This window comes from Brienomyrus brachyistius, unplaced genomic scaffold (genome assembly GCF_023856365.1).
Source record: "Brienomyrus brachyistius isolate T26 unplaced genomic scaffold, BBRACH_0.4 scaffold79, whole genome shotgun sequence".
In the NCBI taxonomy this organism is placed as follows: domain Eukaryota; kingdom Metazoa; phylum Chordata; class Actinopteri; order Osteoglossiformes; family Mormyridae; genus Brienomyrus; species Brienomyrus brachyistius.
Genome location: NW_026042354.1, coordinates 703,554 through 721,106, shown reverse-complemented (window position 1 = coordinate 721,106; position 17,553 = coordinate 703,554). Strand labels below are relative to the sequence as shown.

The following is a 17,553-nucleotide window of genomic DNA, read 5'->3' as shown; positions in this document are numbered from 1 at the left end:
GTATAGAAAATCCTGTTCCGCTTCAAATCCTAGCCTGAGTACCTAATGTTCCAAATCAATTACGGCGGTAATACTTCATACATCCCACGTTAACAGATCAGTTAAAAAAAAAAAAAAACAGATCAGCTTGTCAAGGTCGCATGTCAATTATTCGATATGCGGCCCGCCCAGCAGGCAGGTGCAGCAGGTACACAGGATGACACTCGCATGCGTGGTAAGCAAGCTTCAAACTTACAGCATATTAACGTCACTGAGGCAGGTGCACTTCAACACGCCACGTACGGCTCACGCAGAAATTTTTGGGTTGATAAACTGGGCCGAATGTACGCGGGGGAAAACGTAGCAATGACATCTCTTCCCCGGACAGACCTTCTGGGGAGGGGCTCCAGAGGACCATGCAAAATCCAGTTCCACTTCATACCCAACCGTCAGCCTGCCTCGAAGGCATCCCAATGTGACCCACAGGTGACCTTGAGACTAGGAAGCCAGAAAAGGCCCCTAGGCCGAGCCAAACAGAGTCACATGAGAAGAGTGATGGGGGGGGGGGGGGGGGGGGGGGGCATTGACGGAGAGGAGGATGAGGCAGAACGAGCCAACATCACCACAAAACACAAGCCTGGGTTTGGATCTTTGGACTCAGAAAGAGAATCTCCATCTGCTCATCAGCAGGAAAGAAAATCGGGAGTTTCTCTTTAGGGGTTAGTCACACAGGCTGGATTTATGTTTGGCTCCCATGTTCATCTACATTTAAGGTGAGGCCCATGAGTCCTCATGGCCCCCATGGTCCCGGAGTCCAGCTCGCTGTCCAAAGTCGTACCTGCGTAAAGTTTCAGAACTAAGCCGTGCCGGGCCGTACCCGCTTAAGGTTTCAGAGCTAAGCCGTCCTGGGCCGTACCCGCTTAGGGTTTCAGAGCTAAGCCGTCCTGGGCCGTACCCGCTTAAGGTTTCAGAGCTAAGCCGTCCTGGGCCGTACCCGCTTAAGGTTTCAGAGCTAAGCCGTCCTGGGCCGTACCCGCTTAAGGTTTCAGAGCTAAGCCGTCCTGCGCCGTACCCGCTTAAGGTTTCAGAGCTAAGCCGTCCTGCGCCGTACCCGCTTAAGGTTTCAGAGCTAAGCCGTCCTGCGCCGTACCCGCTTAAGGTTTCAGAGCTAAGCCGTCCTGGGCCGTACCCGCTTAAGGTTTCAGCGCTAAGCCGTCCTGCGCCGTACCCGCTTAAGGTTTCAGAGCTCAGTGTACTGAGCCGTACCCGCTTAAGGTTTCAGAGCTCAGTGTCCCGGGTTGTACCCGCTTAAGGTTTCAGAGCTCTGTGTACTGGGCCGTACCCGCTTAAGGTTTCAGAGCTCAGTGTACTGAGCCGTACCCGCTTAAGGTTTCAGAGCTCAGTGTCCCGGGTTGTACCCGCTTAAGGTTTCAGAGCTCTGTGTACTGGGCCGTACCCGCTTAAGGTTTCAGAGCTCAGTGTACTGAGCCGTACCCGCTTAAGGTTTCAGAGCTCAGTGTCCCGGGCTGTACCTGCTTAAGGTTTCATAGCTCAGTATCCAGGGCTGTACCCGCTTAAGGTTTCATAGCTCAGTATCCAGGGCCGTACCCGCTTAAGGTTTCAGAGCTAGGCTGTCACAGGCCGTACCTGCTTAAGGTTTTGGAGCTTAGCCATCCAGGGCCGTATCCACTTAAGGTTTCAGAGCTCTGTATCCCGGGCCGTACCCACTTAAGGTTTCAGAGCTCTGTATACTGGGTCGTACCCGCTTAAGGTTTCAGAGCTCAGTGTACTGGGCCGTACCCGCTTAAGATTTCAGAGCTCAGTGTCCCGGGCTGTACCCGCTTAAGGTTTCAGAGCTCTGTGTACTGGGCTGTACCCGCTTAAGGTTTCAGAGCTCTGTGTACTGGGCCGTACCCGCTTAAGGTTTCAGAGCTCTGTGTACTGGGCTGTACCCGCTTAAGGTTTCAGAGCTCTGTGTACTGGGCCGTACCCGCTTAAGGTTTCAGAGCTCAGTGTACTGGGCCGTACCCGCTTAAGATTTCAGAGCTCAGTGTCCCGGGCTGTACCCGCTTAAGGTTTCATAGCTCAGTATCCAGGGCTGTACCCGCTTAAGGTTTCATAGCTCAGTATCCAGGGCCGTACCCGCTTAAGGTTTCAGAGCTAGGCTGTCACAGGCCATACCTGCTTAAGGTTTTGGAGCTTAGCCATCCAGGGCCGTACCCGCTTAAGTTTTCAGAGCTCAGTGTCCCGGGCCGTACCCACTTAAGTTTTCAGAGCTCAGCCATCCCGGGCCTCACCCACTTAAGTTTCTGGAGTTCAGTTTCCCCAGCCATGCCCGCTTAAGGTTTCAGAGCTTGGCCGTCCTGGGCTGTGGTTGCTTAAGGTTTCTGTCACTGTCCTATAAACTCCTTCATTAAACATGCGATGAGGCAGCTCTGAGCTGCTGAATTATTTCTGTACTAATTCTTTGGGGGGGCAGGGGTGGTCATTAAGTGAGTAAAGATGGGGGAGGGTGATTCAGGACACCAGGCTCAGCACAAATAAAGTGACAAGTTGATAAAGTGAGATGTTAAAATTAGACAGAAGTTAGGACCAAGGATTTGCTTGGTATCCAGGCTGCAGACTGCCTCAGCCCTTCCCTGCTTATCCCTCCTTACCTGCATACTCGTTCTTGCCCCCTGACCCCCATCGCCTATATATGCCTTCCGCCCCTCCCCACCCCATGCACACAGACGGATCAGCCCTCCCCCACATGGACAATAAGACTGTCTATTTGCCCCTCTGCCTGGCCAGAATAGGGCTAAATCCCCCCACCCCGGCCTTTACGACACATGTACACTTTGTGTGTGCTGAGACCCCCCCGTCCCCGGGATGGGAGAATAAAAGTTAAATATGCAAACAAGCGGGGAGATGCAGACTGCCTGCTGATAGGTCACCGGGAAACGGGAGGGGGCCAGCAAAAGCGGGGGGCAGCCAATGGCATGGGAGGGGTGTGTGGCAGTTACCATGCCCCCCTGGGGGGCAGCCAGCTGAGGAACAGGTGTGGCGAGCCATTCGAGCTCCTCAGCGAAGAGGCCGACGCACCAAGCCTGAACATTCCTGGTTTTAAATGACCCGAGCACCTGCACTAATCCTCTTGTTAAAGAAACAAATATTTCCTGTGTTTACTGAGCGCTGCAGAAACTTTGAATAGTCGTGACAGATTTACATGACTCTACATGCAGTGACAGTGTTTATTATTATTTTAAAAAATCACTTTCATTCTCCCAACTGTAGGCAGAAGAGTGGAGACCACAGATTGCACCATAACTGCCTCTCACAGACGTTAAATCCCACAATGCACTTCACATCGCTTACCATCAGCAAATAAAGAACAATGATCTGGTGTTAATTTATTGTTCAACACAATTATGACTATTACAATTACCACCTGGTCATTTGTTACTGGATTTCTTACTGTTTTTATTTTCTGGTATTTTAAGTTCCTTCCTAACAGGTATGAAAGCACAACTGTCAGGTCAAAGGTCTGTCTCCGTGCCGGTCGCCATTATCCAGCACTAACAGCTGCTTCCAAAACAGACCTGACTCACAGTCGGCAACACCGGTCCATAACCAGGTTACCGACACCCTCCGGTGTCATGCAGGTGACCGATTTTCGGTTTCACCGCCAGAGCAGAGGCCTGCATCATTCCCACGGCTTAAAAAGAGCCTACAGCACTCTTGTCAGAGGTATTTTGCTAAACCCCTTAACACAGGGGCAGAATCTTCCAGAATCCGTTTAATTTGAGTACAACCGCTTCATTTCCCCCCCCCATCCTTGAGCACCAAACAAAGGAGGAACATAAGAATCTCACTAAACAGCCCAGGCCATGTTTGTACGGTGATTTTGGCACTTAAATCACCATAAATCGTTAAAAGCCCCCCCCACCAATTCTTTACTACTATGTATATAATATGAGCTGCTTTCAGTCCCCTATGAAAGGCATCAAGGGGCCCATCTGCACAGCACATTTTAAGGTTGGGGGGGGTTAACGGCATCTTGCGGGGGCAGCCCCCTATATTTACACTCCCCCTGGGACTCAAGCCCCCGGCAGGCCAAGGCGCATGGAGTATCGGACGTGAAGACGGGGAGGCCGTTCAGGACGGTCGTCACCAGCGGCGTCGCAGCCACACACTATTATTATCATCCATCCATGATTATTATCATTACTACTAATAATAAATTAATACATTATATTCCAGGACTTTCACAAATAAATCTCAGAAATGTCAAACAGGACACGTCGATTGTTCCCAGACATGGTACATGCAGTGTGCCACATTATATATATCAAAACCATAGCTTTGTTAAATACCGTCTCCTTATTGGTGCAGAAATGTCACATGTGTGTTATTCTTGTGTGACTGCAAAGGTAGCAACAGCAGCGTAACGTTTCTGTATTAATGCACTTTAATGTTTCATTAGACATGTTAATATAAAAACCTGTGTGACTTTTTTTTTTTTTTTTTTTACAAATAAGCTAATATTCTGATCAGCGTAATTTTCTCTGGGTTTTAAAACGTGTGTTTTAAAAAACAAACCGGTCTGTTGACGGTTTCTACGGTAGCTTAACGGACTCCCCACTTCCAGTAACCAGACCAAATGTTCTACCCTTACAGGGACTATATTTATAAGCGCACATTGGAACATTATTAAATTCTAATTTAAATATAATTTTTTTTGAAAATTTAACCGTTATTATTATTTTAGTTTTTCCGCTCTGCGGCGAGACGCATCACGTTAAGTTGCCATGGATTATTTTGGTATAACTGCACACCTCATGTTGGTTTATCCCTTATTACAGTGTTAAGCAGTCATGGTTGCCGGCCGAAAACACAGCACATTCACCCTCTGTCTCCGATCATAATGACGGATCCCGCTCTGCCTTGCGGCGTCTTCACCGACGCCTTCCCTCCTTCCTGTGGATGCGATTCCCGGTGCCCAAACTGCACTGCCCCCGAAGACCTTAATAGCAGCCATCGGCGTAATAAAAACCTGCCGATTCCGCCCGTCTTGCATCAAATGACTGGCCTGTGCCCAAGGTACCAGGCTCCGCCAGCAGGGGGCAGTCAAACACGGTACTCCAACCCCCCCTACCCCCGACATGAATAGATGCACCGCGCCGGATCTTGATCCCCGGGTGCGATGATTTTTATCCCTGTGGAAGGGGAGACATGCTCGCTGCGGGCTTCGTGAGAGCACAGTACTCTCCGTTATTCAGAGCTGCACCTTTTCTCCGCTCCAAGTCAGACTGTCAAGGCATTTGAAGGCTTATTACCTCCAGGAATGCAGGGAACCCGTCCCGTCTTTCGGATTATCCTTCATTATTCGAGATACAACAGTGCTTCTCTGTGTGCTCTGTGAGCACGGAGTCTGCGCAAACCATGGCAGCACAGTGGTTTTTCTGTGCAGAAGGTTCCGGAAGCTAGTCCCCCCCTCCAGGAAGCCGTCCCAATGCCCCACCCACCTTGTAGAGCCTGACGCCGGCCTCGTGCTGCGCCCCCACTGTGTGCTGTCGCATCTTCTCCACACTGCTGGCTTGGTGGTCGCATGCGTTGCACCTGAGATGCACGGGGGCAGCGGCGTCGAGAGCCTTGGTCCGCCAGCAGCCCGGCTCGCCGCCCTCACGCATGTGCGCCGCCAGCCGGTGCCGCTGCACGTGGCGCTCTGTCTTGCAGTGCAGCTGGAAGTTGGCGCGCAGCTGCGAGCCATAGCCGCAGAGCGTGCACTGGTGCAGCTCGCCCACGCTGACGTGCCACTCGGCCTCGGGCAGGGCACGCTCGGCGACGGCATGTGCCCCCAGAGCCTCCAGGCTATCCGAGGTGAAACAGCCGCACACCACGCAGTGGAAGAGTTTCAGCCGGGGGTCCGTGGTGACGGAGGGCTCCGCCCCCAGTGGACGGGCGCAGACGCGCTCTTCCTGCGACCGCTCGCCGCTTGCTGTGGGAGGGAAGCCGGCAGGACATGGAGGAAAAGGAATGAAGAAAGAACAGCAGATTTTTAAAGGTGTGAAGGGACAGTAGAAAAATATGCTGTCTCACGCACATCACGGCCACTATTGTTATAGTGCATTATCATACTTCAGAACTCCTATTATTTCATATTTTAAATTCTCATGTTTATTCTCATTCAGAGTCAATACGTAGAATAATTACTTAAATTTCGATAGACTGAATCCATGTAAAAAAAGGGCCAGTTTTATGTCTACTACAGGAAGCCAGAACATCATCAGTTTGCTTCAGAGTCAGAGAAAAATCTAATCAATCAGCAAAAAAAGGTACAACACATCCGCCTGTAGACAGAAAGTAGCAGGAGTCGTTACATGACCATTCCGAGCATTTCCATATTTAGCAGCAGCTACGCAGTGCATCATGGGAAATACTGTAAAAATGGCAGTGATTTAGAACGTGAACCAGAGAGGGGAAAAAAAAAAAAACACACTCGCCAAATTACGGCACACAGACTCTGTACTGGAGCCAGAAAGCAATAATCTGTCATTAGCCTATTCCCATGGGAAATAAGCTCTCTGCACGTGGGATTTACTTTTTCTGTGAGAACATCAAAACGAACAATTAAAAAGAAAATAATGTTACATATCAGCATCGCAGAGAAAGCAGAACATATCTAATAATATCCATTGAAACTGTAATAATAGGCATTAGAGATATACTGCACGACTATGGTGTCTCTACCTGAGAAATTCCTCCAGCATGAAATCGTGTAAATATAACAACAAGAAGACAGTAAAAACAATAATAAAAATGATAGCTAATTGTATGCATTATTATTATTACTGTAGTATCAGACTTAATCACACTTCCAGAACACTGTAACATTGTATCCTAGTTCTCAGTGTGATTGAGCTAATTTCGGGACCAATAAATCACTGACTGCTGCCTGCACTCCTTTTAGACCCAACTTTAGCACAAGAAATGAAGAACTTCATCAATCTCCTTGACCAGAGCGTACTGCGACCAGGAGACCAGTGTCCGGCAGAGAAGGGGGGCGGGGGCTTACCGAGGCCGGAGGACAGCCCCAGGGCCAGGCTCGAGTCTGCCTGCAAGGGGCCCACCAGCGCGTGCTGCTCAGCCAGGTTCTCCAGCTTAACAGCGGCGAGGCCCAGGTTCTGGGCCAGGTAGTACTGGTAGAGCTCGACCTCGGCGGGGGCCAGGCCCACGTGCAGCCCATGCTGCATCTGCTTGATGTTCTGCTGCAGCAACAGCACGTTGTGCATGTGCTTCTCGCTGGTCATGTGGATGCGCAGGTTGCGGGCCACACCCGTCTCGTAGTCGCACAACTCACAGCGCCACGCCGGCTTCTGCTTCGGCCGGACAGGTGGTGAGGGCACGGGTGCGGGGGTAGGGGAGGGGGAGGTGGGTCGGGCGCATGTGGCGGTGGTGTCGATGGTGCCACCCCCCTGTAGCGTCTGAACGTTGTTCAGGTGCTTGTCGGATTGCATGTGGATGCTTAGGTTGCCCTTGGTGGTTGTAGAGTAGTTGCAGACGTCGCAGCGGAAGGGCTTGTAGCCGCAGGTGTAGCTCTCGCCCCGCGCCAGCCGGGGATGCGGCTGCCCGCTGCCGCAGTAGGCACAGGAGTCGCCAGACTCTGGGTGCTTCTCCTTCATGTGGGTCTCCAGCGTCTGCTGGTACTTGTAGTGCCAGTTGCACTTGGGGCACTTGAGCGTCTTGCAGGAGTTGCGCGAGTGCATCATGGTCATGTGACCGCCCAGGGAGCGTGACGAGCCCAGCACGGTGTCGCATTTGGGGCATTCGATGCCGCCGGGAGAATGGCCCCCTGCACAGGGGCCGTGAAGTGGAGGGGGGGGGCTCCCGTCTTCTGTCTGCGGAGGGTGGCTGGACTGAGGTGGCGTGGTGCCCTCGCCGCAATCCCTGTCGCTACCGCTTTGGCTGTCGCTGCCGCCGGCCGAGGCAGGTGGCACCCCGCTCCTCTCCGCATCGTCAGCACCAGCCGCGGAAGACGCAGACTTTCTCCCGCCACTTTTTGGCACACGGCTCGCTAAGGGGGAAATGCTTTGGTTTAAGACAGAGAAGTCGCTGCTGCCACCTTCGGGGTCACCGATGCCGCCATCCTCATTCTCATCTTGGGGCTCGCTTTTGACGCTGAACGAGCCATCAGAAAATGATGTGGCGCCCTCCACTGGCCGCTCGCGGGTGCCCTCCAGCCTGACGGGAGAGCGAGCCACAGAAGCGGATGCGCCGGCGGGGTCCGTTTCTGCATGTCTGGTGGGACTCGCGCTTCCCTTCAAGAAGGCTAGGCTGGCCGACAGGGACTCGCCATTTTCCAAACGGACTGTGCTCCACAGACCATTAACTCGGGAATCAGGACTAAGCAGGTCGGCACTGGGGAAACGGGGAGGGCCAGCGTTTGGTTTTTTTGGTTCTAGAAAGCTTAAGAGGGGCTCCTTGTCTTTGCCAATGCCCTGTATGATGGCAGAGACATTCCTATTGGAGAGGAGCTTCAGCTCCTCCTCAGTGAGCTCCATGCGGTGATCGTGTGCAGCATGGCTCACGAACGACCGCACGTATCCGAAAGACAGCCGGCACAGGAAACACATCAGGATGGGCTTCCTCTTGCCATCGCTGACACGGCCGTCGAATCGGGACAGGTCCACGTCGCCGGGGACATCTGACACACAGGGGGCGCCAACGGTGGTCAGATAGTCCTTATTACTCTTGTGCCGGAGGTCGTAGACACGGAAACTGTGCAACACGGGGCCAGCGGCCGTAAGCGCTGAGGTATCTGGGAAAGAGCGGTCAGGCGGTGGAGGTGCGGATGCCGTCGCGATGTGAAACGTGTCGATGATCTGCGGGAACACCGACACGGACGCCAGAGCCCCGACGGAAGGTGCCGGAGTTGGGAAAGCAGCCAGAGAGAAGAGGCCCATTCGCGGAGCAGTCTTTCCAGAGTCCTCGACGATGAAGGCGGAGCCGTCGGCCTGGTACACGATCTCCCCCGGCAGGTTTTCCACATCGCCGTCCTCCGGCTCGCTGATCCCGCTTCCATCGCCGTCCTCGGGCGGGACGCGCCGTGACGCCGGGCAGTGGTGCTCCATATAGCACCGTAAGCTTGGAAAAGCGCCCGTGCATTCGCCGCATGAGATCTCAGTCGGTGAGGTGGGCGGGGCCCCATCGGCTTCATCCCCGTCTGGCCCGCATGCGCCGACCGCCCGCCTAGGCGCCGCTCTCAGACTAATGTCAGTGGGGCCACCCTCCGTGCCCAGCTCCATCCCATCGCCTTTTTCCGCGAGGTCATTATCGTGACAAGTGGCCTGGCATGGCTCTGAGAGGCTCCGCCCATTTTGCTGCCTTGACATAGAAGGGGAATCACCGGTTTCCATGGCAATCACGACATGGGGATCTCATTTCATCCCACCTGTCAGGGACCTGAACAAAAAACAAAAACAAACAGAAAACAAGGTGATGTTTGTGTATATTTAAAAAAATACTACAGAAATATCACGCGGGCGTCCAGCGGCTCATTACCAAACTGGCGGACTAGCTGCACACGTCCACGCGACAGCTTTATGACAGCGTGATTTAGGAAGTGATGCGTATGCTGAATTCTGAAACACTGAAATATAAGGTTAAATCAATAAGTCATTAGGTTGCTGGCTCCAACAGATGTCGTCGCGTTGCCTATAAATGATATGACGGGCAGTCGCTTAACGGGCGCTAAATTACATCACTCGGCGAGATTAGAAAGTCGCCGCTTGGGGCCCCGGCGGGGGCGGGTCATGGCAAGGAGCCGCGAGGGGGCGGGGGGGGGTTTACGTCCCAGGCCCGCGTGTGCCGCCGTGATCATTCAGCTTTGGTTACTGTTGTGATTGCTGGCGTCCCTGAATAATGAGGCAGGTACTTCGCACAGCCTCATTCTCCCTCTTACAGGGCACATGTTACAGGCTCTCTCTCTCTCTCACACACACACGCGCACACACACACACACACACACACATACACACACACACACACACACACAGATTCATATTTCTATTGGGAAAAACCTTAATCGCCACAATAACAGCCTTACCCCCCACCCAGCCCTAAGCTTAACCATAAGTAACTAAACAAAATACGAGACTTTTGGCATGTTTAGTTTTTTGATTGCAGACACAGATTTTCATAAAACTGTGGTTCCCCTCATGGGGACCAAAAAGGTGGCCCCCGCAACATTAAAATAACAGGTTTTTAATCACACTGTGTAATAAATACATGCTCCTCCCACACACACATACACACACTCAGCCGGGGCCCGTGACAGTCAGCAGGAGCACTTCACCGTTAATGAAACCAGATTTCTGAAGCTTTTTGATGTTGCGACGCATATTAAATAACTGGGCGCTTCTTGTAGCTACCCTGCCTTTCAAATAAGGATCCAGCATGGATGAGACAACACTGTGTTTATTGCTGCCCATTTCACACCTCCAACACAAAAAAGAGCCCCCCCCCCTGCCGCCACTATTCATTACCTCAGCATGATAAGAAACTGATCCGCGAAGACAAAGGCAGAAGAAAAAAATTAAAACGATCACTACTCTTCTTTGAAGGAGGGGGGGTACCTACGGTTGCCGTGGCACCAAGTAAATCAGCTTACCTCACATCTTCCCCCGGACATGTCTCTGAGGTTCCCAGTGGGTCTTTATTAAGTGCCTCTAATTACGATTCTGTCCCACGCTCGGACCCCGCACGGCACGGAGAGCAGTCCGGCTTAATTACCGCACTCGCTTACACCCCAGAGGAGGAAGACAAAGAGCAGCGCGTCACCCAAAAGGGAGAAGAAAAGGTCGGCAGCGTCCCGAATGCGGCGGCAATGCCACCAGTGCTGGAGGCCCGGAGGTCTGTCACTGACCACCACGGGAAGGAGGCCCAGTGCCCATGGAGATCCTTCACATTTTCAGCCAGCTGCAGAGCATTTATCCCAAAGCGATGCGGGGGGGGGGGGAGGGGGAGGGGAGGCGGGGGCAGCTGCTCTGTGTCAGAGGTGACAGAGGACCTCGGCCTTCCGGTTAAGGCGCTTCCAGCAAGGGTAAATGGGGACAGGCTGCCACCCCCCATCTGCAGTGGGACAACACTGGCCAACGCCAGGAGCCCAAGCCTTCAGGATCTCTAACAGGCATCAGAGGATTGAAACCGACTAACAAAACAGCATAGATGAAGCTGGATTTGTATAATGGCAACGCTTAGAAAGGCACAGTCTGAGTTTGAGGGGCTGCACCTTCCTGAGGCTGCATTCGAGGACCGGATCCGTTACAGCAGGCCGACAAGAACCGTCCCATTCCGAAGGCTTTCTGAAATGCGGACTAGAAATGTGTGCTCCTTTTGCAGAGTTGCTGATTGGACCTAGTCGATGATTCCTTCACAGACCAACACATCCCAAGATTCACCGCGCAGAGGTAAAGTGGGCATGTCCCAGCTAGGCGATAGGACAGGGGTGGCCAAACTTATCCGCAAAGGGCCGGTGTGTGTGCAGGTTTTTGGCATAACCTTTAGGTCAGCTGTTCACACCCAGGTGTGAGGACTCTTCAGCCAATCAGTCCTCTAATTAGTAAAATAATTAGGGAGTTGCAGTGAAAACTTGCACACACAGCGGCCCTTTGCGGATAAGATTGGCCACCCCTGCGATAGGAGCAGCTGGTAATGTAAATAGGAAATTATCCATAAGCCAGACCACTTGACGATGCTTTCTATGTGACCTTTGAAGAACACAGCCTACAAAGGGTATTAAACGGTGTGTAGCTCCTGCTCCAGTACTGCTCACACCTGGACATTCACTGGAAGCTCAGCCTAGCTGCGCTTATGCCACGTCGACTCCTCGACAGCACATGTTTTTATTGTGCCGATTACCTCACTTTGGACAAAAGCATCAGCTAAAGTTGTAAATATAAAGGTAAATGCATTCTTATCGACACCATGGTATTTACCGGTTTGTCCTTCTGATGATCATTAACCTGAATATATATATTCATATCATTTGTGGGGACTCTCTCTTCATTTCTATGGGGGAGACTCTAATCCCAACATGATGACCATATCCGTAACCAAATACAAACAAGACTTTTTGGATTTTTAGTTGTTTGACTGGACTTCATGTGATTTGGTGCTGTCCTTAAGTTTGAAAAAATACATATATAATTGTTAAATACATATATAAAGACTGTGAGTGTGAAGTGGGACCAGATAAATACCTGGAATAATACTACAAGGGAGGGAAGCTCATCGTGGTCCCCCTCCCACAGCTGAACAACAGTCCTGCTTCACTAGGAAGGGAGGGAAGCTCATCGTGGTCCCCCTCCCACAGCTGAACAACAGGCCTGCTGCACTAGGAAGGGATGGAAGCTCATTGTGGTCTCCCTCCCACAGCTGAACAACAGACCTGCTTCACTAGGAAGGGAGGGAAGCTCATCATGGTCCCCCTCCCAGAGCTGAACAACAGGCCTGCTCGTGTGCTTCACTAGGAAGGGAGGGAAGCTCATCGTGGTCCCCCTCCCACAGCTGAACAACAGGCCTGCTCGTGTGCTTCACTAGGAAGGGAGGGAAGCTCATCGTGGTCCCCCTCCCACAGCTGAACAACAGACCTGCTTCACTAGGAAGGGAGGGAAGCTCATCGTGGTCCCCCTCCCACAGCTGAACAACTGGCCTGCTCGTGTGCTTCACTAGGAAGGGAGGGAAGCTCATCGTGGTCCTCCTCCCACAGCTGAAAAACAGGCCTGCTCGTGTGCTTCACTAGGAAGGGAGGGAAGCTCATCGTGGTCCCCCTCCCACAGCTGAACAACAGGCCTGCTCGTGTGCTTCACTAGGAAGGGAGGGAAGCTCATCGTGGTCCCCCTCCCACAACTGAACAACAGGCCTGCTTCACTAGGAAGGGAGGAAAGCTCATCGTAGTCCTCCTCCCACAGCTGAACAGGCCTGCTGCACTAGGAAGGGAGGGAAGCTCATCGTGGTCCTCCTCCCACAGCTGAACAACAGGCCTGCTCGTGTGCTTCACTAGGAAGGGAGGGAAGCTCATCGTGGTCCCCCTCCCACAACTGAACAACAGGCCTGCTTCACTAGGAAGGGAGGAAAGCTCATCGTAGTCCTCCTCCCACAGCTGAACAACAGGCCTGCTGCACTAGGAAGGGAGGGAAGCTCATCGTGGTCCTCCTTCCACAGCTGAACAACAGGCCTGCTTCACTAGGAAGGGAGGGAAGCTCATCGTGGTCCTCCTCCCACAGCTGAACAGGCCTGCTTCACTAGGAATGGAGGGAAGCTCATCGTGGTCCTCCTCCCACAGCTGAACAACAGGCCTGCTTCACTAGGAATGGAGGGAAGCTCATCGTGGTCCTCCTCCCACAGCTGAACAACAGGCCTGCTTCACTAGGAAGGGAGGGAAGCTCATCGTGGTCCCCCTCCCACAGCTGAACAACAGGCCGGCTTGTGTGTTTCACTAGGAAGGCAGACTCATCACTGACCTCCTCTCCACACCGTTAGTGTAGCATTTAAATTTAATGGCACTAATACCAAGGTGACCACGTCTGTTCCTCACCCGCACAGACACAGACATATCTGTTTCCTTTTTAATTAAGCTTATCTAGCCCGTCCTGCACATTCCTCAGATACTGGCTGCTATGTGGCTTCTGGACCGGACAGCAGAAGGCACTGCCTTTTCTGAGTGCTTTCGGGGAGAAAAAGAGGCAGTTTTATTTATTTTCTTCAAAAGGGGCTGTCTCCCCTCTCCCCCCCCCCCCACTCTCTCTGTCCCATTCAGGTTAAGAGTTACACACACACAGGCCTGGAGTGCGACCGTGAGTTTTTAAGGCGGCCCGTGCTGTGAGTGGCGGGGGAGGGGAGATAAAACGGCTCCCCTTGAACTCTGTCATGCTCCTGAAAGGCCGTCGCCCGCCTGGGCACAAAACACACCGCCGGCACGTCACAGCGAGTTAGGCAAAGACAAAGGCAAGGGCCCCGTCCAAGAGCCACTAGCACCTAATCCCGGCAGAGCGCTCAATGGACCCTCCCAGGTGTAATTATACTTGTTTATTTGTTGCCATGCAGAGCAGCCTGATGAAAAAGGTATTATCCAGACATGAAGCCCTTCCCAGGACACACCGGGGCTTAATTCTTTATTGTCAAAAGGCAGGGAGAAAAGAGGTTGGGGGTGGGGGGGGTGGGGGAGGGGGGGTCATGCTGGATTTTTTTCTTTTTTTTTTTCTGGGATTCTCACTGACCCCTTTGTGCCCGGAGGTGTAACAGTAGATGCAGAAGATGAAAATCTCCCTGGTGCCACAAACGAGTTTCTGGGCCCTAATTTTCTGCAGACACCATATCATTACAATTGGGTGTGGTGGCCCTATTCAAGGAAGAGGTTCATTTGGTTCAGGAATTCTGTCGTACAAATTGCCTTTTCCACAAAATGGGCTGTTTTCCTTTAACTGCCTACTAAGATTTTTCTTCTTTTTTTAACGGAAAGAGTGGAACACATTGGGGAATAAACTCACGCCGGCAGCTCACGCGGTGTCCGCAAAGTATCGTACCCTTGAACCACGCCGGAGGGCACAGATACACAGTCATGTAAAAAGAGGCTAATTAAAGCTAGCCCATAATTCCCCCCCCACCCTCTAATCAGCAGCATCTGTGGCAGTAATGCCCCTCGACCAGAGTCCCCTCGTCAGGTATGTAATATTACACGCCTCTTTCAATTTAAGACCGAAACGCCAGAGTTTCTCCCTCCGTGGACAATCTGGAAACACTCTGAAGTTAATTATGCCGCGATTCAAAGGGGAGCCACACAAACAAAGGCCGTCTATGCCCGGACAATTATGCTGCATTAAGCAGCGCGGAGCTTCCTGCGGCGGAATCAGGATTCTTCTGTTACAGCTCCTCCACGGGACGGGACAGGACGGGGGGATTAAGGAGAAGCACCCCGAAAGAAGGCATGACCGCTTGTCGCGGGACCATCAGACTGGTCGTGGGGGCAGAGTGTAATTAAGTCTGAAACTGAGACCCGCCAGCAGAAAATAAAAGGTGTGTGTTTTAGGGACGACAGGAAAGGGCAACGTTATGAATGTGAGACAGGACAGCGGCTGAGGACGCAGGGGAGAGGGAAAGAAGTGAGAAGGAGACACTGACGAGATACCGAACAAGAGCCTGTTTGTTTGGCGTCAGGGGCAGTGGATTCGCTACTCTTCTCAAATCGCTGCTTCTTAGGTTCCGGCTCTGGCACCAAAGATAGCTGGAACGTTAAAAGTATAAATTAATGTGTTAATTACGGCAAGACCCGGCATGAGGGGCAGGGAGCAGCTTTTGGAGAAAATTGCGCCCTCGTCTTCCTGAGCCAGAGGGCCTGGCAGCCGCGCCGGCTGCTGTGTCATACCAGACATCACAAATGCCCGCTCCACGGCGCCCTGTCCCCACTCCACGGCACCTGCCGCTCGCTCCACAGCACCCGCTCCACGGCGCCCGCTCCACGCCGCCCACGCCCGCTCCACGGCGCCCGCTCCCGCTCCACGGCGCCCGCTCCACGGCACCCGCTCCCGCTACACGCCGCCCGCTACACGCCACCCGCTCCACCGCGCCCACTCCCACCGCCCGCTCCACAGCACCCGCTCCACGCCGCCCACACCCGCTCCACGCCGCCCGCTCCACAGCACCCGCTCCACAGCACCCGCTCCACAGCGCCCGCTCCACAGCGCCCGCTCCACAGCACCCGCTCCACAGCACCCGCTCCACAGCACCCGCTCCACGCCGCCCGCTCCACAGCACCCGCTCCACAGCACCCGCTCCACGCCGCCCGCTCCACAGCACCCGCTCCACGCCACCCGCTCCACAGCACCCGCTCCACGCCGCCCGCTCCACAGCACCCGCTCCACGCCGCCCGCTCCACAGCACCCGCTCCACAGCACCCGCTCCACGCCGCCCACTTCCGCTCCACGCCGCCCGCTCCACAGCACCCGCTCCACGCCGCCCACTCCCGCTCCACGCCGCCCGCTCCACAGCACCCGCTCCACGCCGCCCACTCCCGCTCCACAGCACCCACTTCTTATCCGACTCTGTCCATTTCTTTAGGAACTGGGCCGCCCCATTAACAAGGCCGGAGCTGCGTCCGCAGGCCTCAAATCCTCATCAACAGACCCATTTACAATATGATTTGAGAACCGCTGGCAGGTTTCATGCACGTTTCTGACAAGCGGACTGACAAACTCTGTTCCGTCTTTAGCTTCTCTGAAGACCACATTGCTCCTGCCTGCGTGAGGCTGTCTCCGCTTTCCTGGCTGTGCGTCTTACATCTGCAGAAGCACGTAGCTGCCGTCTCCCAACAGTGTGTTAAAAGAAGGAGAGGTGCAAACAGCCCGTGTCTCATGTTTCCTAATCATCCTTTGTGGAGCCTTTGGAAAGTAGGATTAGCGAAAATGATCACAGTCAATTCCTTTTGATTTCCCTGTACTAAATTAATCCGGAGCCTGCAGTCAGTAAGGCGTACCACCCAGACGTTTTTTTTAGTTATACAAAGGGATTGGTCGTATCTTTTGTGAAACAAAACTTCCATTTTGTTTGTATGTGTGCACGCGAGCTTTTCTTCCCCACTGTCAACAAGTTTCCGGTGCCAATGTCTCCCACGCGGGTGGATAACTGACGCTCCTTCCAATACCTGAAGGAGACGATTAGTGACACAAACTCGAACAAAAAGGCTGGACTTTTTAGCTGGAAGTGCCACAGACGCCAGCTTTCGTTTTGAAAAAACGAAATGAAATGTGTTTTGAGGGTTAGGCCTAGTTCATGACGTGTGTCTAACACCTACAGAAACAGCAAAATACACAAACCTCCTCTATAAACGACAGTGGTGTGATAAAATTACCGCCAAAGTGGCACAACAGCATATTCATGTTAATTTTTGAAATATATTGAATATAAGGCATTAACTACAAAAGGCACAATTACGTAACATCCAAGCGATGCCTGTAGTGCCATTTCGGACAAACGCTTTCAGCTGAGCCAGGAAGAGGTCCTCTCTCTGCGTTTCGGGGACACTCCGGGCTGCAGCCTGTAATTCCAGCCTTGCCTGTGTCCACATTCCAGAGCAAAACGTAACAGAAAAGAAAGAAAGAAAAACAGGCAAGTTTTACAGCCAGCTATCCTTCCATTATCACCATAAACATAATCACAGGACGGACGCTCTCCGAGACATTCCAATAATGTTAGTAATGTTCAAACCCGAGGAGGAGGTGCAGAGGACGATCTCCAAAGCACGTCAATCCGAATCTCAGGATACCAGTCTGTAATAAGCCCATAAAGGAAAGACACACACACACACACACATATATATATATATATATATATATATATATTTTTTTTTATGAATATCTCCCTGAAGTGTTGCTTCCTACCTGAATCCTTGCTAATAACCACTTACATAGCGACTGGAATACTAATTATTCCTGAACGGAAGAGCTACTAGGAAATTCTAAAAGCAAACGACAGACAAAACAAATTTCCTCTTTCGCCTTCGCTCTCGCAGCTGTCGGGGCTTCTGCCCCCCGTAAC

At 52.6% G+C, this 17,553-nt stretch overlaps 1 protein-coding gene across 1 annotated transcript in view; it reads right to left on the bottom strand.

Moving 5' to 3' along the window:
* The window catches only part of LOC125726929 (zinc finger homeobox protein 4-like), a 74,533-nt gene that overhangs the window by 46,580 nt on the left and 10,400 nt on the right, over window positions 1-17,553 (bottom strand). The window contains exons 4-6 of the mRNA XM_049003403.1: window positions 9,523-9,610; window positions 7,037-9,423; window positions 5,487-5,959 (exon numbers count right to left, since the gene is read on the bottom strand). Of these exons, the coding sequence (XP_048859360.1) occupies window positions 5,487-5,959; window positions 7,037-9,377 (2,814 nt within the window). The 5' untranslated portion in view covers window positions 9,378-9,423; window positions 9,523-9,610. The remainder of the gene's footprint in view (window positions 1-5,486; window positions 5,960-7,036; window positions 9,424-9,522; window positions 9,611-17,553) is intronic.